Source organism: Salmo salar, chromosome 09 (assembly GCF_965601325.2).
Source record: "Salmo salar chromosome 09, fSalSal1, whole genome shotgun sequence".
NCBI lineage: Eukaryota > Metazoa > Chordata > Actinopteri > Salmoniformes > Salmonidae > Salmo > Salmo salar.
This window is the reverse complement of record NC_138299.1, coordinates 83209959-83237340: the sequence shown is the minus strand read 5'-3', so window position 1 is coordinate 83237340 and position 27382 is coordinate 83209959. Positions and strand designations below refer to the sequence as shown.

The 27382-nt window shown below is 45.4% G+C and overlaps 1 protein-coding gene across 1 annotated transcript; it reads left to right on the top strand.

Moving 5' to 3' along the window:
* Positions 1 to 1113: 1113 nt before the first annotated feature.
* LOC106611957 (F-box only protein 38) lies at positions 1114 to 27382 on the top strand. The gene is given in 20 exon segments (XM_082955513.1): positions 1114 to 1588; positions 2419 to 2624; positions 5754 to 5887; positions 6136 to 6299; positions 6618 to 6930; positions 7024 to 7117; positions 7201 to 7268; positions 8469 to 8636; positions 8818 to 8960; positions 12611 to 12782; positions 13171 to 13314; positions 13453 to 13643; positions 20087 to 20178; positions 20294 to 20601; positions 20811 to 21200; positions 21443 to 21609; positions 21854 to 21999; positions 23617 to 23720; positions 24838 to 24951; positions 25397 to 27382. Coding segments are annotated over 19 exon segments (3207 nt in total). The 5' UTR covers positions 1114 to 1588; positions 2419 to 2508; the 3' UTR covers positions 25576 to 27382.

Below are 27382 nucleotides of genomic sequence, written 5' to 3'. Positions count from 1 at the left end.
AAAATAAGACAGACCACTCCTGGTCACTCTGACAGCCTCCATTTTTCCAAGCACATACTTAACAATTTGATACCTGTAACGGGTTTCCCACATATGCATCCTTACTCAACCTACACATCCAACAAGAAGCGATTCATTACCACTTACACACGTATCCTCCACTACAATTTTTGACAATTTCCATTTTTTTTTCTCTTCCATTTTTCGATACTACTGTTGTCCATTCAGAACATTCGTCTTCAGCAAATTTACTCGGCGCGCTGCTCAATTCGAACTCAGCATCCACTTCCGACATCTTTCCTTCAAACGGCCTCCTAGCCCGTCAGCCTCGAACAGCTCTGTTCCTTCGCGTTTCGTTTGATTTGGCATTTTGTAACCCCTCCTCGTGACTCCTCCTCCCTGGAGATCAGCGTGAGGTGCGTTCACCACCTAATACTGGTAAAATTGCACTTGAACGGCCCTCCAACTGCTAATTACTAGTGGGAACTCATCTATCGTTCTGAGCTCCCACATGCTGACTTCTGACGTGACATACTAAAATAATTTCCCCGATACCAGCCTTTTCGGCAGTGAAATGCATCAAAACATTATTTATAAAAAGTAATCTATTAATATTGTGTTTGAACACTATAATTTGTTCACAAGCATGATAGCTGTACTTTTAGTTTATGGTTTACACAGCTTGTTGGCCATTAGCCAATTAGCGTTTCAACGAGTTCAAAGCACTTGAATGCGTCCAACTGGTATTTACGTCTTTACAAACGGAAAATTCCCACCTCCACTTGGTTACGAACGCTACTATCGCGTCTCAGCGTCTGTGGACGACGATTTATGCCAGCATGGAGATAATAAGGGCGGAGCGTGCGTTTGGCGGAAGTACGTTTCTGAGCATGAGCCATGATCTGAGCCAGAGAGGGAGAGGCGAAGCGAGAGGTTTTACTTCGCCCAAGAAAATAAAATCCCACAAAATTAGGATTTGTTTGTATGGAGGTCAACGAGAGTGTCAAATTTGGTTAATAACAAAACATGTAATTGCTCATTTTCTATGCGAGGCTTATTTGATCTAATAGAAGTTTCCTAATAACTAAGTGTTTACGAATGCAATGATAAGTGCGTCACGTGGCATTTCGACAACTTTGAAAAATATGACTTTATATCTGAGTTGTGCCTGTCATAGAGATAGATAGAGGACTGAACATTTATATAACCTGTTATAGCATGGACATTGCCATTGAGGGCTTCCACCATTTTAAAGTAGTCAACTGGGTGGCGATTCCTATGAGTTGGAAGCGATCAGGCATTGAAGAAGAAATAAGAAAACTGCCTTCCATCTTTGAGGACATGTATTTCCGCTGTTATAGTTGTCACTTGACTATCTTGTCAATATAGGAGACAATCTTTGAACTCAGATATCGAGGTCCGAATTCATCTTTCATATTCTATGTTTATCGGATCTCTTGGAGACAGAGGGGCCCGGTTCAAGCCCTTAGACAAGGGTTGGTTCAGATAGAACCACCGGATAACTAAAACTGTGTTTCAGACCTTGCCACTGCCACAAACGGCTTTAAGTTACTTCCACGGGTGTCAGGTGGGGATGTTACTGACTTTCTAGCCAGCTGTCTGAGTGCATCTATAGGGAGCGATTAGAAGCTTCAAGTAAGAGTCAATTAGCTTGCAAGCCAGCAGACGAGCTAACCTGTATTGAATTTAGAAATAATTGAATGTACCTCACCCCTCTCTTCATGAATTGCCACTAGCCTGAAATGTGAATGCTACAACGCTAACTTAGTAATAGCTAGTCATTATTAAGTTTTTTTGTGGTGGCCCGCTGCTGCTGACGACGTTAATTACTTTGTGTTATTCATGTCCATTGTCTCACTTTAGTTTGCTTATAGATTTAGATTTGTATTTGTTTTAAAATGCCGTGTCATTAAATAGGGCGCGCTGGTGGCTTTTTTTTGTTGCTTCCAGCTTATGCAGGACCTTTAATGAGCACAGTACTGTAGTTTACTAGGTTAGCATTGGCTAGCTAGCTATTGTTGCGTTAATTGGTATGTTCAGCAGCCGTTCAGCTACTGATGGGCTAGTTGTATTTCTGCAGTGACTACTATCTGAATATAACGTTACAATAATGAGTCCTCAATAGGTAGCATGTAGAGTAACGTTAACTAGCTAAGTGAAAAGCTTATTGCATGTAGGCTAGCTTTGTAGTTAGCGTTTGACATATGACCATGTTAGTTGCTAGAAGTCAATTCTTGACAAACCGCTTGTCAAGCACTGGTCCCTAAAGTCTGTCAACATTTTTTTGTTCAAGAAATGCTTGGTGAATTGAGTCTCTCACTTTTGGTCCACAAAATGCTCCCTCTTTATCCCAGAGTGAAAAACAACCTTTGTCATGTTGTTTTTCTTTTCTTGCAGAATGGTAATCCGTTAGTGTGTGCATGCCTGAATAACAGGGTCCGAGTGAGTGTGTTGCTTTCTCTGGGGGAATATTTCACTGCCCTGGACATGATGGGCCCGAGGCGCAAGTCCACAAAGACGCGAGTTGCCAACCCGTACAGACTGGATGAGCCCAAGGACTACATCAATGAGCTCTCCCATGAGGTCCTCTGCCACATATTCCGGTCAGTGAAAGTCAAAGAGCAGAATTCAATTGACATGTCCCCCAAATGGCTCCCTATACAGTGTTTCCCCTATATGCATTTAGTAGCGGTGCAGCACCGCCGATACATCGTGGTCGCCACTGCATGTTTAAAATAATGTAGATGTATGCCACAGGAAGAACCCATCCACCACCCCCATGCAGGAAGACCCCAGATGTTACAAGTTTCAATTTCACCACAATGACCGTGGTAGCAAAGATTTTTTTATAGCTAATCCTAGATAGACCAGAGCCTGTCGTTTTCAATGGGAGCAAATTAATCATAGTGGGCAGAATAAGCAAGGAGGTGGGCAGAGCCAAGCATGAGCTAGGGAGATTCTATTGGTGCGTTTTAGCATTTATTTGCATATTTCCATTAGGGAACGCCTACTCTGTGAAGCGCATGTGTGCAATAACTCAATTTGCCCTTGCACCGCTAAGCAATGACATTTTTTTACATTTTGGCAAAGGCTAAAGTTTACAAAACACATTCCACTCTGTTACAGTTTCTAGTTTTGGAAACAGTGAACTGTATGGAGATTAAATGTTTAATCGTGAGAGAATTTGCAGAATGTCAGCCAAAATCTGTCTCGCTCCATCTTCTCCCACTGCCATCAATCAGGCTTCTTCTCATCACCATATTTGGTAGTGAGTTGAACCGGTAGCCGGATGCCTCACGTTTATACATCCGGTGAAATATCTGGCTCATTGTTCTGAGATGATAGGGTAGCTGTGAATATTTCTTCCCTTTTTAAAATGTATTTTCTATTTAATCTTTATTTTGACAGTCATGCTGAGACCAAGGTCTCTGTTTCATAGGATCCCTGTAATTACAAAAATATACATATCAATACATTAGTGTTGCACGGTATACTGAAACTTAAGTACTTTTTTTTATGCTAGATCATGAAAAACGGTGGGAAACTTTCGATACTTGTCAAATGTGTGTCACGGATCAAGTCTATCAGCGCAGCCGACGTGCCCCTTATAGAGTGAGCACACCGTGCCTGCTCCACTTAGCCTGCACTGGGAGTCTGGGCAGCATCATATTAGCTCCCCACTCATACTGCTGCACAGGAGTTAACACACTTGAATAATGCAACATGGTTTATAGAAATGTTGAAACTGTTATTTACTGTTTGCTATGTCCATACAGGCTAGAACACGTTACATTGAAAGAAGATTCCGGTATCTTCCAGCTTTGGAAGCTATCTTTCCTTGCTAGTTTGCTTGCTTGATTCTTCTCGGGCCTTCCCTGTGGCTCAGTTGGTAGAGCATGGTGTTTGCAACGCCAGCATGGTGTGTGTGCAACGCCAGGGTTGTGGGTTTGATTCCCACGGGGGGCCATTACAACAACAACAAAAAAATGCATGAAATGTATGTATTCACTACTGTAAGTCACTCTGGATAAGAGCGTCTGCTAAATGACAAATGGAAAATGGAAAAATAGTTTACAGCTGAAGCGAACATAATTTCACTACCCTAATACTTAGTTTGTGATAATATGCAAACCATAATGCAAAATATGCTGATTTCTAAGGCGATTGCCACCAAAACTGTATTAATTCACATAAACTTTGGGAGAGAGGTGAGAGATTATCTATTGCCTCAGCGAACTGTGTGTGTGGGGTTCTGACGGACCGCCCCTCTCTTGCCTCAAATGACCTCATTACTGGTTAGAGACGGCAAACGATAAAAAATAAAATAAGCTACTTCTATGAAAATTATGTTGATCAGTACAATAAAATAAGTCCCAAATGGAAGGGTAGCAGATTGACATCTGAAATCAGCCAAAACAAGCTTAATAACTCAATGCATGCATACTCTCCTATTGAATATGCATTCACCTGTCTTGTGAATAGGCCTAGGCTACATCTTGATTTACCAAGTTTATCAATAGATTACCATTCAATTATTACCGTTATGTAGTTAAATTGGTAAAAAAAATTTAAAAAAAATGTATAATTTATTAGTTAATGCATGCATGGTTGTCTCTGAAAAATGTTGACAATTTTTTTATAATGTAATGATATTGAACTTAGCAGTAGCTGAGTTTATCTCCCTGGATCAAGTGCCATTCTGTGACTTTGGCTAATATGCATTTTTTTTGACGTGGTATTGTGATGGTATCGAGTATCGTGATACTAAACCTGGTATTGAAGTCAAAATTCACTACAAAACACTACAATGCACCACGAAAAACAAAACGGAGATCGAAAACAAACACCTCAGTAAGACGGTCATTCAGCTGCCTGAATTGCCCTAGAGGCACCAAAACATCACATTTAAGAGTTTTGAAGCTTATTCCACAAGTAATTAAAAAAAGCAGATTTACCTAACTCAGTGGAGATGGAAGGGATCTCCAGAGTTAGCCGTCCCTGAGACCGGGTCTGGTTTCTGCTACGTCTGTAGGTTAACAATGAAGTAAGGTATGGCGGAAGTTTGTGTAAGAGGGCTTTATAAACAAAAATAGTGCAATGCATCGATCTATGGAACTTCAGAGAGGGCCAGACGATTTTCTGATACAGAATGCAGTGATGTGTACTGAACCTGTCGCCCGTGATTAAACGTAGTGTGATGATAAACTATGATAAACTGTGTCCAATGGCTTCAATACAGTGGCAGCTTCATTCATATAGACGATATCCCCATAGTCTATAACTGGGATGAATGTTGACTGAATCATTTGTTTTGTTCTGTTTAATGAAATGCATCAGTGGAGGCTGCTGAGGGGAGGACAGCTCATAATAATGGCCATAACAGAGTGAATGGAATGGCATGAAACCTTGTGTTTGTGTTTGATACTATTCCACTTCAGTCATTACCACGAGCCCGTCCTCCCCAATTAAAGTGCCACCCACCCCCTGTGGAAGGCATGCCCTATTCCCCTAAAGGAATTCCATTTTAATGATTGACTTAACTAACTCATCAATATGCTTTCTGAAAGACACCCAGATGTGTTTAAGCGGGCACATGATCAATGTAGGCACCATCCATAAATCATCAGGAACTGTTGAACTAAGCTTAAAAAGCTTTTTGGAAAATAACATATACTTAGTTTTACCTGCGTTAGGGACCAATTTCAGTTCAAGGACTTTCCTCGTCCATGCAGGTATCTACCTATGCAGGACGTCATGTGTATGGAGTGCCTGTCTCGGAAGCTCCGAGAAGCGGTAACACAGTACCTGCTGGGGGTGAAGGTGGTGGACCTGTGTGCCAGCCGCTGGTGGGAGTACATTCCCTCAGGTAGGCAGAGAGGTACATGGTATGCTTTGAGTGACGCTACAGGGGATTGATTATGATGTTGATCCTATGCAGAATAGTTAATAGTTATTTTTTTGAATGGTCAATTTTTTTGGCTGTCAAACACAAATGAAAGATTAAAGCAGTTAAGATTGCAGGTAATATGTACGTACTCTGTGATAGGGAACCTACACAGACTGCACTCTGTAGTTAATCCTCTGTAACTGTTCTGGCCTGGTTTAATGGAGCAGGATTCACGGACCCCAGTTTCCTCATGCTGCTGAAGAAGATGCCAGACCTGGAGCAGCTGTATGGGCTGCACCCCCGCTACCTGGAGTGCCGCAGGGTCCGGGGATACCATGCTTTCAGCATCCCAGGAGTACTGGAGGCTCTTCAGGCGTGTCCCAATCTGCTGGTGAGTCTGGGGCTCATGTGTACTGCACTACTTTTGACAAGGGTCCATAGGGCTCTGGTTGAAAGCAGTGCACTATATATAGGGAATAGGGTGCCATTTGGGTTAAGGCCTGTGACTGTTATGTTCAATTCAGAAAACATTCATGTTGAGGTGATCTTGAAAGCCATTTAGATAGTTTTGCATAAAGATCTTTTATAATGATGTGATACATTTTGAGTTATACCAGCTCTTTGATACTGTATGCCTAGTAGAGATGTTGTGTACGCTAAGATGTCTTTGTCTGTCCGTGTACGCTAAGATGTCTTTGTCTGTCTGCAGGGAGTGGAGACGTCTCATCTGGAGCTGGTGGAGGTGATCTGGCACTACATGCCTCAGGTCCACATCCTGGGGAAGTTCCGCAACGGGGCGTTTCCCATTCCCCCCGAAAACAAGCTCACTATCCCCTATCCCCTGTGTGTCAGCCTACAGACCTTTGTGATGAGGAACTGCGCGGGCCCCACCAACTCCCTGAAGTACGTTCCCCTGGTGACAGGCCTGGCCTCTGCCCGCAACCTGGAGCAGCTGGAGTTGGTCAGAGTAGCCTTCCTGGGGGGGCTCATCCAGCACGTGGTGGAGGACAGCTGGAAGTCAGGTAAGCTGAGGGACCATCTTAATGATATTCAATTTAGTACAGTTTGTGTGTTTCAATCACCCTCTGCATTTACTCCTACCTATTGTGCCCCAGGGGGATTTTGCAATTTGCACACTATTGTATTTGGTGCCTGTAAGAATGCATTTGAAGTTGACCTGGGCTACCTCATCATTACTGCTGCACGCAGGTAACAACTCACTGTTTAAGATCATTCAATAGATAAACATGATGAATGGGGAGATTTAGCGAGTGCTTTGGGTTTTCCTCTAGATTGCGTGAGGTTTGAGTTGGCTCGGAGACTTTGCACCTTGGATACGTTGATGAGTTCCAATTGCAGTGTGAGTCAGTCAAGGTCTAAGATGTTATGCTGTATAGTTACTAGTGCTGAGCAATTAGTGCTTTATGAGGTCAGTTTCGATTTGATCAAAAATATATATCACGATTTAGGTTTCTATCTTTTTTTAAAACATTAAATGCACTATGCATTATGTGGGTTGAATGCTGGAACAACACAGAATAAAACAATGAATTAAAGTCCTGTGAGGGTAGTGACTGCCCATGACTGCTTATCACCAATAAACCAACAGTTATTCACATCACTTCACTTTAGAGGCAATCAGTAGTTGCTACTTTCATTTTTTGACTTATAAATGAATGATATGTACCCATTGATTCTTGAAGCATATCATTTATAAATGCCTCGTGAGCTTAGTTCAACAGTCGTACCTCATCAGAACCCGAAATATAAGCTTGTTTTACTCCAATGTTTGTAAACAAGGTAAATGTAAACAAACACTACAGTATATATTCTCAAAACATGGTTAAAACTATCATTTTGAGACCATGGATGGTCAGACCTTGCATCCATAGCTCTATGACTGAGAGGTTACATTTTTCTGTCCCTCAGCTGTTTACCAAAACGGGTGGGGAATCACTTTTGTTTCTACTGCTGGTTTTCCACTTTAATAAAATATTTCAGTTATGTATATTACATTAGTTTTATTTGATAACTTGGAATGAAATAATAAAGTAATCATCTCTATAGAGCTGCTGTCTGGCAAAATCACTATTTAATTAGTTCTTCAATGTAAACAAGACATACATTTATGACTGCTGAATACGAACTATCGATCACTTGGATCATGTATTTTCAAGTAGAGAGACCTCGCAAAGCAACTGCTCTATGTATCCCCTCTTGATCGTGCATTCTTCTGTCTCTAGCGTAGCAGGCGTTTAAAAACACAGACTGGACAAGTAGCCGCACAATGGATTATGGTCATTGTAGTTAATTATCGTGTTTTCTGCTCTAAACTATGTCTGTTGGAAACTACAACTCCCTAATACCTCGCACAGTTCGGGCATGATTGGATTTATCTTTAAAGAAACCCCTTCAAGTGTATCCCATTATCTACTTGCTGAAACTGTCTGAATAAAGTAACAAATATATGTAAGGAGTACGATGCTCCAAAATAGTGTCACCTTAAACAGTTGTCAATGATTATACTATCACATATTGATTGATGTGTTCTCCTGATCAGGTAAAATGAGTCACTCTGAGCTAGTGAAGTATGGCCTGGCTGATGTCATTGAGAACCCAGGGGTCATCACAGACATTGGGATGAAGGCTGTCAATGAGGTGTTCTCCATCAAGTACCTGGTCATATGCAACTGCTCCCACCTCCATAACCCACATAACTGGATTACAGGTAATGGACCAAATCATCTGTTTTGTGCTTTTTAGGACTTTTTTTTACGACTTTTTGCCTAAAACAGTATGTTTGATGTAACAGATAATGTGTAGTTTAACTTCAGTAACTAGGGCTGGTTCATAAACATTGAGAGCTTAGTGGACACTGAGGTAGCTGAGTGTTTGTGTGTTGTCATCAGACCACTCATGGTGGAGTTGCCTGGTGGACCTGACTCTGGTGCGTTGCCATGCCATCAAGCTGGAGTCGTTCAGCCAGTTCATTGAGCTGCTTCCCAGCCTGGAGTTCATCTCCCTAGACCAGATGTTCAGAGAACCACCCAAGGTTAGTCTACTGCCCAGCCTGGAGTTCATCTCCATGGACCAGATGTTCAGAGAACCACCCAAGGTTAGTCTACTGGCCAGCCTGGAGTTCATCTCCCTGGACCAGATTTTCAGAGATATACACTACCGTTCAAAAGTTTGGGGTCACTTAGAAATGTCCTTGTTTTTGAAAGAAAAGCAATTTTTTTTAAATAACATCAAAGTAACATCAAATTGATCTGTGTAGACATTGTTGATGTTGTAAATGACTATTGTAGCTGGAAACGGCAGATTTTTTTATGGAATATCTACATGGACGTACAGAGGCCCATTATCAGCAACCATCACTCTGTGTTCCAATGGCACTTTGTGTTAGCTAATCCAAGTTTATCATTTTGAAAGGCTAATTGATCATTCGAAAACCCTTTTGCAATTATGGTAGCACAGCTGAAAACTGTTGTTCTGATTAAAGAAGCAATAAAACGGGCCTTTTTGACTAGTTGAGTATCTGTAGTATCAGCATTTGTGGGTTCGATTACAGGCTCAAAATGGCCAGAAACAAAGACTTTCTTCTGAAACACGTCAGTCTATTCTTGTTCTGAGAAATGAAGGCTATTTCATGTGAGAAACTGAAGATCTCGTACAACGCTGTGTACTACTCCCTTCACAGAACAGCGCAAACTGGCTCTAACCAGAATAGAAAGAGGAGTGGGAGGCCCCGCTGCACAACTGAGCAAGAGGACAAGTACATTACAGTGTCTAGTTTGAGAAACAAATGCCTCACAAGTCCTCAACTGACAGCTTCATTAAATAGTACCCGCAAAACACCAGTCTCAACATCAGCAGTGAAGAAGTGTCTCCAGGATGCTGGCCTTCTTGGCAGAGTTCCTCTGTCCGGTGTCTGTGTTCTTTTGCCCATCTTAATCTTTTATTTTTATTGGACAGTCTGAGATATGGCTTTTTCTTTGCAACTCTGCCTGGAGGGCCAGCATCCCGGAGTCGCCTTTTTATTGTTGACGTTGAGACTGGTATTTTGCGGCTGCAATAGTCATTTACAACATTAACAATGTCTACACTGTATTTCTGATCAATTTGATGTTATTTTGACACACGTCTGTCTTTAAAAAAACAAGGACATTTCTAAGTGACCCCAAACTTTTGAACGGTAGGGTACATCACATGACCAAAAGTATGTGGACACCTGCTCGTCAAACATCTCCTTCCAAAATCATGAGCATTAATATGGAGTTGGTTGCCCCCATTTATTTTATACTGACCTCCACTCTTCTGGGAAGTCTTTCCACTAGATGTTGGAACATTTCTGCTGGGACTTGCTTCCATTCAGCCACGAGAATTAGTGAGGTCGGGCACTGATATTTGGCGATTAGTCCCGGCTCGCAGTCAGCGTTCCAATTCATCCCAAAGGTGTTCGATGGGATTGAAGTCAGGGCTCTGCAGGCCAGTCAAGTTCTTCCACACCGATCTCGACAAACCCATTTCTGTATGGACCTCGCTTTGTGCACAGGGGCATTGTCATGCTGAAACAGGAAAGGGCCTTCCCAAACTGTTTCCAGAAAGTTAGAAGCACAGAATCAAAAAAGGCATTGATGCTATGGACTGGCCCGCCCGTTCCCCAGACCTGAATCCAATTGAGCACATCTGGGACATCATGTCTCGTTCCATCCACCAACGCCACGTTGCACCACAGACTGTCCAGGAGTTGGCGGATGCTTTAGTCCAGGTCTGGGAGGAGATCCCTCAGGAGACCATCCGCCACCTCATCAGGAGCATGCCCAGGCGTTGTAGGGAGGTCATACAGGCACATGGAGGCCACACACACACTACTGAGCCTCATTTTTACTTGTTTTAAGGTCATTACATCAAAGTTGGATCAGCCTGTAGTGTGGTTTTCCACTTTAATTTTGAGTGTGACTCCAAATCCAGACCTCCATGGGTTGATCAATTGGATTTCCATTGATTATTTTTGTGTGATTTTGTTGTCAGCACATTCAACTATGTAAAGAAAAAAGTATTTAGGAAGATTATTTATTTCATTCAGATCTAGGATGTGTTGTTTAAGTGTTCCCTTAATTTTTTTGAGCAGTATAGTTATTATAGGACTATTTCTCTCAATACCATTTGTATTTCATTTACCTTTGGCTATTGGATGTTCTTATAGGCACTATAGTATTGCCAGCCTAATCTTGGGAGTTGATAGGCTTGAAGTCGTATACAGCGCAATGCTTGAAGCACAGCGAAGAGCTGCTGGCAAACGCAGGAAAGTGCGGTTTGAATGAATGCTAACGAGCCTGCTGCTGCCTACCGCTCAGTCAGACAGCTCTATCAAATTTCAAATCATAGACTTAATTATAATAAACACACAGAAATACGAGCCTTAGGTCATTAATATGGTCAAATCCGGAAACTATAATTTCGAAAACAAAACGTTTATTCTTTCAGTGAAATACGGAACCGTTCCGTATTTTATCAAACGGGTGGCAACCATAAGTCTAAATATTGCTGTTACATTGCACAACCTTCAATGTTGTGTTATAATTATGTAAAATTGTGTCAAATTTAATTACGGTCTTTGTTAGGAAGAAATGGTCTTCACACAGTTTGCAACGACCCAGGCGGCCCAAACTGCTGCATATACCCTGACTCTGCTTACACTGAACGCAAGAGAAGTGACACAATTTCCCTAGTTAATATTGCCTGCTAACATGAATTTATTTTAACTAAATATGCAGGTTTAAAAAAAATGTACTTTTGTATTGATTTTAAGAAAGGATTGATGTTTATGGTTAGGTACATTGGTGCAACGACTGTGCTTTTTTCGCGAATGCGCTTTTGTTAAATCATCACCTGTTTGGCGAAGTTGAAGTAGGCTGTGATTCAATGATAAATTAACAGGCACCGCATTGATTATATGCAACGCACGCAGGACAAGCTAGTTAAACTAGTAATATCATCAACCATGTGTAGTTAACCAGTGATTATGTTAAGATTGATAGTTTTTTTTATATAAGATAAGTTTAATGCTAGCTAGCAACTTACCTTGGTTCCTTGCTGCACTCGCGTAACAGGTGGTCAACCTGCCATGCAGTCTCCTTGTGGATTACGCCATAATCGGCGTCCCAAAATGCCGATTACCGATTTGTTATGAAAACTTGAAATCGGCCCTAATTAATCGGCCAATGCCGATTTTTTTTAATCAGTCAACCTCTAGTTGAAAGTCATTGAGCTCTTCAGTAAGACTATTTCACTGACAATGTTTTCCTATGGAGATAGAATGGCTGTGTGCTAAATGTATACACCTGTCAGCAACGTGTGTGGCTGAAATAGCCAAATCCACTCATTTGAAAGGGTTTCCACATACTTTTGGATATATAGTGTATAATAATGTCATTTAGCAGATGCTTTTATCCAAAGCAACTTACTAATGCATGCATACATTTCAGGTATGTGTGGCTCCCAGGAATCAAACCCGCATTGCAAGCAACATGCTCTACCAACTGAGCCATACAGGACCAGTATTAATGATATTAACCACCTTGGAAGACTGAATATGAAGTGCTTAATACAGGCTGGTCTATATAGTTAACACCTTCTAGGTCATAATGTTCCCTGTTCTGAGCCGTTGTCTCTGAGTTACCTCTGTTTCTCCCTCAGGGCTGTGCCTGTGTGGGTCTGAGTGCTGGCACTGGGATAAGTGTCTCCTCAGCTCTGGTCAGCAACCAGAACTCGCACAACAACAACGCACCCAACATCCCACCGCACAACAATGACAACGAGGAGGAGGGTGGTGCTGCTGCCATGCCTCAGCCACAACACAGGGCCGAGGGTACGCTGCTGCTCACAATGTTACTTTACTACATGACATTATAAACTGGGTGGTTTGAGCCCTGAATGCTTATTGGCTGAAAGCCATGGTATATCATACCGTATACCACGGGTATGACAAAACATTTATTTCTACTGCTCTAATTACGGTGGTAACCAGTTTATATTAGCAATAAGGCACTTTAGGGGTTTGTAGTATATGGCCGATATACAACGGATAAGGTCTGTATCCAGGCACACTGCGTTGCGCATAAGAACAACTCTTAGCCGTGGTATATTGGCCATATACCACACCCCCTTGGGCCTTATTGCTTAATTATAACATTCCTACAACATTGCTACTATTGCTACAAACTCATGGCCTTAATACTACTGGTCCTCTGCTGCAGAGCTTCCTGAGGTGAATGTGATGGTGCTGGAGGAGAACATTGAGGCTGAGGTGGTGGGCCAGGTCTGGCCTGCCGAGGAGGAAGTACCACCTGGTCCTGGTCCCAGTCAGCCTGCCAACCCTCAGCCTGACAAGGAACAAGCAGGTCTGGACAGAACTAAATCCATAACAGAAAAGGGACGTTTCTCATTTTTATTTCTCTCACTATTCTCTCTCGCTCCTCTGACTCACTTTCTATCCTCTCTCTCTCTCTCTCTCTCTCGTCCGTCTATCCCCCCTGTAGGTCCCAGTGGTGTTCAGTTTGTGGTGAAGAAGCCTTCAGTGGTAATGTGTCTGACTCGGACAGTGAGGATGAGGAGGGCCCTGCCAGACACCAGGCTCCTGACTGGCCCCAGCAACACACCAGCTATCCTCCTGAACCACCACAGCCCACTGGCAAGACTGCCACTGCTGAGGAGACAGCCACACACAGTAGTGAGTATAGCTTTTGCGGAGACCGTATTACCGGCAAACCGGCGGTCATGACCGCAGTAAAATCCTACGTGACCGTTGGGTCATGGTAATCTCTTATGCACTCTGGACATGCGTTGGTAGTAGGCCTACCCAACTCGCTAATGACCATCATGTTACTAATGGCCTGGTACACCGTGCTCTATTGGCCCTCTAACCGCTCTGACATCAATGCAATCGAAAATCACATCCAACACTTGCCAAAACAGTGTCATGCTTTTAAAACTCACCGTTAGGCTACATTTTTCGACCTCGGTGTGATGATTGATTTGAAGAGAGAAGTTCAACAGTAGGTTGAAACTGAGGGGAAAACATTGTTGTTGTGGATGTTGTTTTAAAGCCAAACAAGGAAATGGACAGCGCTTTTCTGAGATGATAATGATTAATTCAAAGCATTTAAGATATTTCATGTAAAACACTCATACTCATACTAAAGCTTATACATATGCGTAGGCCTATACACGGACCGGCCAATTTATTAGGTATACCCAACTAGTACCGGCTCTGCTCCCCTTTACCGCCGTAATAGCCTGAATTCTTCAGGGAATAGATTCTATAAGGTGTTGGAGACATTAGTTGCTGAATTGGTATCAAGAGACCTAACGTGTGCAAGGAAAACATTCCCCACACCGGTACACCACGGCCACCAGCCTGTATACCACCGTCCACCAGCCTGTACACCACGGCCACCAGCCTGTACACCACCGGCCACCAGCCTGTACACCACGGCCACCAGCTTGTACACCACGGCCACCAGCCTGTACACCACGGCCACCAGCTTGTACACCACGGCCACCAGCTGTATACCACGGCCACCAGCCTGTACACCACGGCCACCAGCTTGTACACCACGGCCACCAGCTTGTATACCACGGCCACCAGCCTGTACACCACGGCCACCAGCTTGTACACCACGGCCACCAGCTTGTATACCACGGCCACCAGCCTGTACACCACGGCCACCAGCCTGTACACCACGGCCACCAGCCTGTATACCACGGCCACCAGCCTGTACACCACGGCCACCAGCCTGTACACCACGGCCACCAGCCTGTACACCACGGCCACCAGCCTGTATACCACGGCCACCAGCCTGTATACCACGGCCACCAGCCTGTACACCACGGCCACCAGCCTGTATACCAGGGCCACCAGCCTGAACACCACGGCCACCAGCCTGAACACCACGGCCACCAGCCTGTACACCACGGCCACCAGCCTGAACACCACGGCCACCAGCCTGTATACCACGGCCACCAGCCTGTACACCACGGCCACCAGCCTGTACACCACGGCCACCAGCCTGTACACCACGGCCACCAGCCTGTACACCACGGCCACCAGCCTGTATACCACGGCCACCAGCCTGTATACCAGGGCCACCAGCCTGAACACCGCGGCCACCAGCCTGAACACCGCGGCCACCAGCCTGAACACCGCGGCCACCAGCCTGAACACCGCGGCCACCAGCCTGAACACCGCGGCCACCAGCCTGCACACCGCGGCCACCAGCCTGCACACCGCGGCCACCAGCCTGCACACCGCGGCCACCAGCCTGCACACCGCGGCCACCAGCCTGGCCACCAGCCTGCACACCGCGGCCACCAGCCTGAACACCGCGGCCACCAGCCTGTACACCGCGGCCACCAGCCTGTACACCGCGGCCACCAGCCTGTACACCACGGCCACCAGCCTGTACCAGGTAGAATGGGTCCATGGACTCGTGCTGCTTTTACAAAATCCTGACTGCCATCAGCATGACTCAACAGGAACAGGGATTCGTCAGACCAGGTGATGTTTTTCACTCAATTGTCCAGTGTTGATGATCTCGTGCCCACTGGGACCACTTCTTCTTGTTTTTAGCCGATAGGAGTGTGGTCGTCTGCTGCAAAAGCCCATCCGTGACAAGGACCGACGAGTTGGAGCTTTCCGAGATGCCGTTCTGCATACCAGTGTTGTACTGCGCCTTTTTCTGTTTGTGGCCTGCCTGTTAGCTTGCATGATTTTTGCTATTGTCCTTCGACCTCTCTCATCAACGAGCAGTTTTCGCCTACAGGACTGCCACTGACTAGATGTTTTTTGTTTCACACCATTCTCTGGAAACCCTAGACACCCGTACGTGAAAAGCCCAGGAGGGCGGCCGTTTCTGAGATACTGGCATCGACGATAATGCCACGCTCAGTCGCTTAGGTCACTCGTTTTGCCCGTTCTAACATTTCATCGAATAGTAACTGAATTCCTCGATGCCTGTCTGCTTTATATAGCAAGCCACGGCTACGTGACTCACTGTCTGTAGGAGCAAACCATTTTCAGGAATGGGGTGGTGTACGTAATAGACTGTCTGGTGCTTGTACTGTATATGAGCCTGAATTAAAATAATGATTGTGCCGTTATACAATACATGGCCTACCGCATATTACTCACGGCAGAAAAACATTTAAAAAAATACAGATTTAAGATGTCTTTGGTACATAATTGGTGTAGCCTATACTCCAACATTAAACAAATTCTAGTAATCACCTTTGTGTGGACTATATTATTATGCATACTGGATGGAATGGTTACCTAATGCTACGCGCCAAACGTTCTATCCATGAATGTGGGAGAGAACATATAGGCAGGCATAGGCAATGCTGTTGGTTCATTGATTGTGTAGGGTGGATTACAGTGTTAGCCTACAATTCTACAGTGCCTTTGGAATGTATTCAGACCCCTTTACTTTTTCCACATTGTTACGTTACAGCCTTGTTCTAACATTTATTAAATCGTTTTTTTCCCCTCAAATCTACACACAATACCCCATAATCAAAGCAAAAACTGAAATATGACATTTACATAAGTATTCAGACCCTTTACTCAGTACTTTGTTGAAGCACCTTTGGCAGCGATTACAGCCTTGTCTTCTTGGGTATGACGCTACAAGCTTGGCACATCTGTATGTGGGGAGTTTCTCCCATTCTTCTCTGCAGATGCTCTCAAGCTCTGTCAGGTGTGATTGGGAGCGTTACTGCAAAGCTATCTTCACGTCTCTCCAGAGATGTACGATCGGGTTCAAGTTCGGGCTCTGGCTGGGCCACTCAAGGACATTCAGAGACTTGTCCCGAAGCCACTCCTGCGTTGTCTTGGCTGTGTGCTTAGGGTCATTGTCCTGTTGGAAGGTGAACCTTCGCCCCAGTCTGAGAACCTGCTCCAGAGCTCTCAGGACTTCATCAAGGATCTCTCTCTACTTTGCTCCATTCATCTTTCCCTGATCCTGACTAGTCTGCCAGTCCCTGCCGCTGAAAAACATCCCCACAGCATGATGCTGCCACCACCATGCTTCACCGTAGGGATGGTGCCAGGTTTCCACCAGATGTGACGCTTGGCATTCAGGCCAAAGCGTTCAATCTTGGTTTCATCAGACCAGAGAATCTTGTTTCTCATGGTCTGAGAATCCTCCAATCGGGCTGTCATGTGCCTTTTCCTGAGGATTGGCTTCCGTCTGGCCACTACCACAAAGGCCTGATTGGTGGAGTGCTACAGAGATGGTTGTCCTTCCGGAAGGTTCTCCCATCTCCACAGAAGAACTCTAGAGCTCTGTCAGTGACCATCGGGTTCTTGGTCACCTTCCTGACCAAGGCCCTTCTCTCCTGATTTCTCAGCTTGGCTGGGTGGCCAGCTCTAGGAAGAGTCTTCCATTTAAGAATGATGGAGGTCACTGTGTTCTTCAATGATGCAGACATTTCTTTTGTACCCTTCCCCAGATCTGTGCCTCGACACAATCCTGTCTCTGAGCTCTACGGACAATTCCTTCGACCTCATGGCTTGGTTTTTGCTCCGACATATACTATCAACTGTGGGACCTTTTTATATAGACAGGTGTTTGCCTTTCCTAATTATGTCCAATCAATTGAATTTACCACAGGTGGACTCCAAGTTGTAGAAACATCTCAAGGATGATCAATGCAAACAGGATGCACCTGAGCTCAACTTCAAGTCACATAGCAAAGGGTCTGAATACTTATGTAAATAAGGTATTTCTGCTTTTTCATTTTAATACATTAGCAAACATTTCTAATAACCTGTTTTCACATTGTCATTGTGGGGTATTGTCTAGATTGCTGAGGATAATTTTTTTATTTATTTAATCCATTTTAGAATAAGGCTGTAACGTGTGTGTGTGTGTGTGTGTGTGTGTGTGTGTGTGTGTGTGTGTGAAAAAAAAAAAGTCAAGGGTTCTGAATACTTTCCGAAGGCGCTGTATATTATAGTGATTCTGATTTTGAATAACCCAGTAATAGGGCATTTTTTGTTTTCATAATAGGCTGACACTCTGTATCTAAAAAGGTCATTTAACCAGGCGGCGAATCGCATCTCTGTCAGACATATCAGTGTGGATGACGGATCACCACCTCAAGCTGAACCTCGGCAAGACAGAGCTGCTCTTCCTCCCGGGGAAGGACTGCCCGTTCCATGATCTCACCATCACGGTTGACAACTCCCTTGTGTCCTCCTCCCCAGAGTGCTAAGAACCTTGGCGTGATCCTGGACAACACCCTGTCGTTCTCCACTAACATCAAGGCGGTGACCCGATCCTGTAGGTTCATGCTCTACAACATTCGCAGAGTACGACCCTGCCTCACACAGGAAGCGGCGCAGGTCCTAATCCAGGCACTTGTCATCTCCCGTCTGGATTACTGCAACTCGCTGTTGGCTGGGCTCCCTGCCTGTGCCATTAAACCCCTACAACTCATCCAGAACGCCGCAGCCCGTCTGGTGTTCAACCTTCCCAAGTTCTCTCACGTCACCCCGCTCCTCCGCTCTCTCCACTGGCTTCCAGTTGAAGCTCGCATCCGCTACAAGACCATGGTGATTGCCTACGGAGCTGTGAAGGGAACGGCACCTTCATACCTTCAGGCTCTGATCAGGCCCTACACCCAAACAAGGGCACTGCGTTCATCCACCTCTGGCCTACTGGCCCCCCTACCTCTGAGGAAGCACAGTTCCCGCTCAGCCCAGTCAAAACTGTTCGCTGCTCTGGCACCCCAATGGTGGAACAAGCTCCCTCACGACGCCAGGACAGCGGAGTCAATCACCACCTTCCGGAGACACCTGAAACCCCACCTCTTCAAGGAATACCTGGGATAGGATAAAGTAATCCTTCTAACCCCCCCCCCCCTTAAAAGATTTAGATGCACTATTGTAAAGTGGTTGTTCCACTGGATATCATAAGGTGAATGCACCCATTTGTAAGTCGCTCTGGATAAGAGCGTCTGCTAAATGACTTAAATGTAAATTTATCTCACCACCATGCGTTTCCATCTCTCCTCTTTCCTTCATTCCTTCATTCCTTTCTCCAGCGCGCAAAGATGGGGGCTGTCAACCGTTTTAATATGTTTCGTTGTGAAAACATGTTACTATTGATGTTCCCGAACAGATTTCACTTGGTTTCCCAAATGAAGCTTTGGGTAGCTGCAGGACAGGGTTGAAGTGCCCATGGCATACAGCGATTGGGTGGAATATCACCTGTAGTGCAGCAAGAGGCAGCATGCTCCTCAAACAGTGGTTGATGCGTGACGTGAAATAACTGTTCTTATAAGCACAGACATTTCTATATATGCAATCCTGTGTGAAAGCAGAGTTGTGATGGTTGAGGATCCCAGCTGCTACTCTATGTATTTCACAGGCGCTCACCTTTAAAACCGGCATGATTTAAACTGCGGGAAAGCGGCCTCGGTGCATACGGATGAGCTCTTTTTTTCCCCCCCTGACCCTGTTCCTACCCATTTGATAATTGTCCATTTCTAAATCGGAACAAATTTCCCACATAAGACAAGATTTAAATTGAGAATAGTCTGATGGGTGACAATATATGATCACTTGATGAGAGAACAGGGTGTGCAGCCTGAGGCAAGGAACAGGGCGCAAGCTTTTTCTGCTACCCTTTTCAAATAGTCAATAGGATAGTGGCAGCATGCAGCCCATGTATATTAGATTTCTTAGACATTCTAAGGTTTGTGTAATACACAACTAAATTTGGCAAATAAATGTAGTGTAGAAGACCTTTTTTTCTAATGATCACTTTTACGCTCGACATCGCCACTTCATATCCTTTTCTAGTTTATTCAGCTAAGATGCGAAACATGTTTGTTAATTAATGGTCAATTACCATAAGACCGGCATCCATTTGCATGACAATAATCGTCTGACGATATTTCATGACTGCCATAGTCCTAGTAGTGAGTCTCTCAAATCTTTACTCCTCACATTGAAAAGAGGATTTTACAATTCTGGTAGAATATGAGACCATAAGAGCCAAAATGTTGATGATGAAAAGCTATTTTCTATCCTTACCATGAGACTCAAAATGATTTCCAAGGCTTGTATTTACATTGTCACAGCTAGTCTCTGTGCTGTGTGTGTTCCAGGTAAAGGGAAGTCGCCCCTGCGTCAGCGAGGGTTGCCTCTACGGGAGCCCAGCTGTGAGAAAAGCTGCCAGGTCACCAGTGAGCAGATCAAGGCTGACATGAAGGCTGCAACTGAGGTCCCTGACAAAGACAAGAGCTCCAAGGAGCCTGCGGCAGGGGAGCTGGGAGACGAGGGGATGGTCAGGACTCGCTGCACCTGCAGTAGGGCTCGCCCCGGCCCAGAGGAAAGGACTCGAGGTGGGCCCAACCACCCATCCTCTGGAGGGTCAGGAGGAGGCAGGATCTGGGGGAGAGAGCAGGGGCAGAGGGGCTGGAGTCCGTGGACCCTGTTGAGGAGAGCCCAGCCAGGGCGAGTGGTATGGCTGAGGGGCATGGTGGTGAGAGGATGTCGGGCCAGAGCTCCAGGGAGGTCCACGGAGCAGAGCCCCAGCCCAGGGTGTTAAGGGACAGCTTCCCCAGTAGACCTTTCACCCGCGCCCGCAGCAGACTGTCTGTATCCCTGGTGTCTGAGTCACGTAAGACCGGGGATAAGAGATTGCTCTTTGTCTGAGCATGGAACACTTGTAACATTCATCAGTTGAAATCCATGTCATCAAATTGTATTCAATATTGTAAGCCAAAGAAACACAGGTAGTTGAGTGTGTCTCTGGCTTTAATAGTGAAGGAGGAAGCCTGTGGAAAATGTGAGTTCCTCATAGAGCTTCTGTTGTTTCTTCTCATGCAGAGCTGTCCAAGCCTCGGGTCGCGGTGAAGAGGAAACCCACAGCAGACAAGTCCACCAGCACCAGCGACCCGGTCACTGAGGACGATCATGTACAGGAAGGGACACCACCTACTGGGATGAGTCTCAGGCTGCGTCCCAATTGCCACTACATAGGGAATAGGGTGCCATTTCGTGGGGGGACCCTTTTCCCTGAGCAAAGCAGCACAGAACTTCATGTTGAAATGAAGGACATGAACTTCCTTCTAACTGCAGCGCCCTGTGACACAATACCTTCCTATGCCATGAAGGTGCTGACGCTGAAATCCAAAAACCTGGTGGGAATCACCCTCACTAACTGTGGCATCACTGACCTGGTGCTGAAGGACTGCCCCAAGATGATGTTTGTTCACGGTACGTTTCCCTTCTATGTATAATCAGGGCTTGATAAGGAACAGAATTAGTGGGCCATTCTCTCATACTAAGGTTAAGTCCCAAATGGCACCGTACTTTTGAAAAGTAGTGTACTATATAGAGAATAGGGGGCCATTTATGATGCATGTGGGCCCTGGTCAAAAGTAGTGTTCTATATAGGGAGTAGGGTGCCATTCGGGATGGACATTAACCCTCTGCTGTCCCCCGCTGTGTCCCTCTAGCCACGCGCTGCGGAGTGCTGAAGCATCTGAAGGTGGAAAGTGCTCCCATAGTGAACCGTTTCGACTACGCACAGTGTAAGAAGCTGGACATGGAGCAGGTCCTGGATCAGATCCTCCGCATGCCCCCTGAGAGGAACCTTATCATCTACATGCGCCCCATGCAGCAGGTCAGGACCACTGCCTGGAACTCCGTCTGAAACCTTGTATAGTCCATAGCTCCCAACTAATAAAATTGGATTGTAACCTAGGTCAAATATGTGTATAATCTCAATTCAGTCTGTCTGGACATTAAATATGATTTGCAGAGGAAATGTGACAAGGTTTTCTCCATAAAGCACATTATCCCCTTTGTGCATGATATGGTTTGTAAACCTAGTCTCACTCTGACCATCTCCTTGTCCCCTGTCCTAGATTGACTCTCTGGCCCTGGAGAGGAAACTGCTCCATGGGCCGTACCCCTACCACATCGCCATCATACATGAGTTCAGCAACCCCCCCAACGTCAGGAACAAGGTCAGAGTACGCAGCTGGATGGACACCATCGCCAACATCAGCCAGTGAGTAAGACATACTGCTATCTAGTAATGTTACTATCACCTGAAAGATTCTCTGTTAAATAGACACAGTACATGACCAAAGGTATGTGGACACCTGCTTGTTGAACATCTCATTCCAAAATCAGGGTCATTAATATGGAGTGGGTCCCCCCTTTGCTTCTATAACAACCTCCATTCTTCTGGGAAGGCTTTCCACTAGATGCTGGAACATTGCTGTGGGGACTTGCTTCCATTCAGCCACGAGCCTTAGTGAGGTTGGGCGATTAGGCCTGGCTCACAGTTCGCATTCCAATTCATCCCAAAGGTGTTCGATGGGATTGAGGTCAGGGTTCTGTGCAGGCCAGTCAAGTTCTTGCACACCAATCTCGACAAACCATTTCTGTATGGACCTGGCTTTGTGCACGGGGGGCATTGTCATGCTGAAACAGGGAAGGGCCTTCCCAAACTGTTGCCACAAAGTTAGAAGCACAGAATCGTCTAGACAGTCATTGTATGCTGTAGTGTTTAGATTACCCTTCACTGGAACTACGGAGCCCGAACCATGAAAAAACAGTTCTAGACAATTATTCCTCCTCCACCAAACTGGAGATTTAGCGCTATAAAGCAGCACCAGAATTAAAATAAAAACACATATTTTTGTAATTAATAAATCCAATGAGACGTGTCATAACTGGAGTATACTTAACTAGCATTGAAAAAGTGAATCCACTGTTCTCTAATAGATTTTTTATCTCCCTAATTTCTGAATCACGCCTGTAGAGGCTGTTGCCCTATAGACATGGAATCACTGGCCGCTTTTAATAATGGAACACTAGTCACTTTAATAATGTTTACATACTGCTTTACTCATCTCATATACTGTATTCTATTCTACTGTATTTTAGTCAATGCCACGCCGACATTGCTTGTCCTAATATTTATATATTTCTTAATTCCATCATTTTAGATTTGTATGTATTGTTGTGTAGTGTTAGATATTACTGTACCGTTGGAGCTAGGAACACAAGCATTTTGCTACACCCGCAATAACATCTGCTAAATAAGTTCATGTGACCAATAAGATTTGTAATGTCACTAGCTACAGTAGACTATGCAGGCTTTAGGGGAGGGGCAGGTAGCCTACACACACAAACTGGCAAAGATTTTCAGCTGGCAGGCAGACACTGGAATAAACCATGAGTGCTTTACCTAGCCACTTTGTTTTTTTGTGGGACTGGAAAGAAATACCCAGAACATAAAATAATGTTATTAACTGGTTCCCATGTTTTTAAAATAATGGTTCCGGAACAGTATAGATCACTTTCGTTCTTTCATCTGGTTCTGTTCCTCTAAAAAAAGTGTTCTTTCACAGTTTTCTGTTCTGTTCCCGGAATGGGTTCCAACCCCTGATATTTGGTGTGTTGCTGCCCTTCTGTTTCTTACAGTACATCGCTTTCTTTATCATAGCCCTGGTGTCATTATAACTACTGCCAGCGGGTGGTGCTGTTGAGTCCCTTCTGACCTCAATCAGCCATATTGTACTGTACTGTTGACATGGTGGTCAAGAACCAGTGTCCAGTTCCTTCCTTCCTCTATCTAAAAACCCGACTTAAACAACCACTTTCATTTAATCAACAGGGAGCTCATTAAGTATGAGTTCTTCCCCGAAGCCACGCGGACGGAAGAGGATGTGGAGAAGTATCCCAACTACCCCTGGGGCCGAGACATCTACACCTTGGAGGGTGAGATGGAGGAAGTCTCGTTCAGCACTCTGAGACTGAGATTGGGTCTCTTCACAGCGAAGCTACGTCCTCCCCTAGGGTCACTATGCTACGTCCTCCCCTAATGCTACGTCCTCCCCTAATGCTACGTCCTCCCCTAGGGTCACTATGCTACGTCCTCCCCTAGGGTCACTATGCTACGTCCTCCCCTAGGGTCACTATGCTACGTCCTCCCCTAATGCTACGTCCTCCCCTAGGGTCACTATGATACGTCCTCCCCTAGGGTCACTATGCTACGTCCTCCCCTAATGCTACGTCCTCCCCTAGGGTCGCTATGCTACGTCCTCCCCTAGGGTCGCTATGCTACGTCCTCCCCTAATGCTACGTCCTCCCCTAATGCTATGTCCTCCCCTAGGGTCGCTATGCTACGTCCTCCCCTAATGCTACGTCCTCCCCTAGGGTCACTATGCTATGTTCTCCCCTAATGCTACGTCCTCCCCTAGGGTCGCTATGCTACGTCCTCCCCTAATGCTACGTCCTCCCCTAATGCTACGTCCTCCCCTAGGGTCGCTATGCTACGTCCTCCCCTAATGCTACGTCCTCCCCTAATGCTACGTCCTCCCCTAGGGTCACTATGCTACGTCCTCCCCTAGGGTCACTATGCTACGTTCTCCCCTAGGGTCACTATGCTACGTCCTCCCCTAGGGTCACTATGCTACGTCCTCCCCTAATGCTACGTCATCCCATAATGCTACGTCCTCCCCTAGGGTCACTATGCTACGTCCTCCCCTAATGCTACGTCCTCCCCTAGGGTCGCTATGCTACGTCCTCCCCTAATGCTACGTCCTCCCCTAGGGTCGCTATGCTACGTCCTCCCCTAGGGTCACTATGCTACGTCCTCCCCTAATGCTACGTCCTCCCCTAGGGTCGCTATGCTACGTCCTCCCCTAGGGTCACTATGCTACATAGTGGGATTTAGTGTTTTTCCATGCTCCATTTATTGTCCCCCTCAGGTTTTCATGATGCTATTCCTACATTATTTAATCCGTTTTTCTCAATAGTTCCTTCACTTAGTGTTTTGGTGGCAGCTGCTGCTCTGCCCTGTTCTGATGTATCTACTCTCTCTCTCTGTCTGTAGGAGTGGTAGATGAAGTCCCCTACTCCATGATCACAGACTTCCCCTGGCTCCGTACCCTACGTACAGCTGACCCCAACAGTTACGCACGCTACGACTTTGAGGATGATGAGAGCAGTGAGTGACCGTCACTATGTCCACATCTCCACCAGGCCAAACTGCTGTCCTATTTCTAAAATCATTGGTAGTTGTGTTATATGAGCCCAGTGATCTGTCTGTTGAGCCATTCACATGAATGTTTTAGATCTTTTCAGGGCCTTCTGTGATCGGTCTGGTACTTACCGGATAGGTAGCACTGAGTCTGTGCCAGTCAGTCATAAGGTGCAGCCACTCTCTTTGTCCGGTAGCCACTCTCTTTGTCCGGCGGCCACTCTCTTTGTCCGGCGGCCACTCTCTTTGGCAAACAGGTCCTCTATTTATTAGATAATTTACAGTTCTGTTATGAGTAGTACAGTGGTCTTTGTGTCTTGAGCCATTTATGTAGTTAGAATAACTCCTCTAAAATGGTAGCACCATTTGAGTCTGTGATTGTCAACCCTCTTCTCCTGTGTCTCTCCTGCAGCTACCATCTACGCCCCGCGGAGGAAGGGCCAGCTCTCGGCTGACATCTGCATGGAGACCATTGGCGAGGAGATCTCTGAGCGGCGCCAGACGCGGCACGGCGTCTTCCAGCGCGTGGTCGTGGTCTTCATCCACTACTGTGACGTACAGGGTGAACCTGTGGACGATGACCACATCTAGTGCTTTCTGTCTTGGGAGAGAGACGGCGGGAGGGGCTCTGTAGTGCAGCCCAACGCCCCTTGTGCCTGCCTGCCAGGCTCCTGCTGTGACTTCTGCACCCACCCAGTGTTGAGTGAGAACTAGTGCTTTGACTGCGCTTTGACTATGGCACTCCAGGGAGTTGGCACTGGGGTGTCTGTCTCGAGTGGCCTTGTTTTTGTATTTGCTGACCTTACATGACGGGAGAGAGAGGCTGCTCAGTGTCTTTGTTCTCTTCTTAGCCATGGTTTAGGGATTGTTTCTCTCAGTGGGGGAATGACAGCTGCTTGAACTTCGAGGAGTTAGAGCTCTGCTCTGTTGCTACCATTCATACTCATAGATACGCTATGTTGACCTCACATCTTTCCATGCACTGCCTCTCAGTAAAGGTGATGTTGGAATTGTGTGGGGGCCGGTGTATGTGTGAAAGCACCCAGGGTAGTGTGTATGCCTATGTTATTGTATGAATTGGATATCTGCATCTAGAGAAAACGGCGTGCATTAGCTTGGTGGAGAATTTGAAAGTGCGGGGCTTAGTATTCTGTTCTCACTGGGATGTTATTTTTCGGAGGTTTTGAAATCCCAGTTTGTGTTTTGGAGAGATTTCTACTGCTGTGGAAGATTATCAGTGTTTGAGAGTTTGGTGTTCTCACATCCTACCTCTGGTGCTGACAGAAACCAGCTTTAGAGAAGCATCCTCAAGCTAGACGCTACAAGTGCCCTTAGATTTGTTTATAAAGAACATTTAGCTTTTGTTTAGTTTTATCAAATTTGTTTTTTTTTTTCTTATTTCTGCTTTGTTTTTAGTAGTATTTCCTGTTTTTAATCCTTTTCTTCATCTCTGTTCCTGAGGTCTGTCATTTGGGAAGGTTGGTTGGTTTGGTGTGCATTATGAGTTATGGTCTGTGTTGCTCAGTTCTATTTACCTCACGACTTGGTAAAACGAGAGAGGTCCGCGGCGGAATCCAAAGAAATGTGTTACCGAATAATTTCCACAAAAAATTATCCTGAAGAAGAAAAAGGGCAAAAAATAATAGTTAATTTAGTCTTTCATGCATTTCAGAATTCTCCCTGCCTCTAATTGAACCCTCATTTCAAGAGACTAAGAAGAGCGCTGGCTGCTTTGATTAAGGGGCATGGCTAGTTAGGGTCTTAAAAGCATGTCTCATTCATCTCTAGATGACTGCAGGCATGCGGACTGTGTCCAAGCAAGAGGACCTTCCTTCAACACATTTGCTCCACATTGTGTTTTATGTGGAATAATAATACTTCTTTGGGAAGCACAACTAAGTTTTGTTAATGTCTGTGCACCGCACTGTAACACAGGAGGTAGGAGAAGAACAGGACAGGAATGTACCATATGATCTGGAGCTTCTTTTCTAGCTCTCTGGAGGTGAAAAAGACACTACTTTGCTCCCTAGTGTCTCCTTCCTTTTGGATGTTTGAGTTTCAACAGGTTGTTGGACAGGAAGTCAGGTGGTGTATGCCAACAAACACGCATTTTGTCTTGACTACGCTGAATCTGTTAACTGTGAAAGAACCCTGTGTTCCTGAACTGAAGTTAGTTGAGGAAATCTATTTTGAAGGCCACTTTAAGAGTCTGAGGAAGAGCCATTAAAGTGGGATGACTGCTCTACTGTTTCTCTAGTCTGGGTGACTACCCTCCACCCTCCTCTTCTAAAGCCAAGCCAGCCTGGGTGACTCCCTCCACCCTCCTCTTCTAAAGCCAAGCCAGCCTGGGTGACTCCCTCCACCCTCCTCTTCTAAAGCCAAGCCAGCCGGGGCCCCC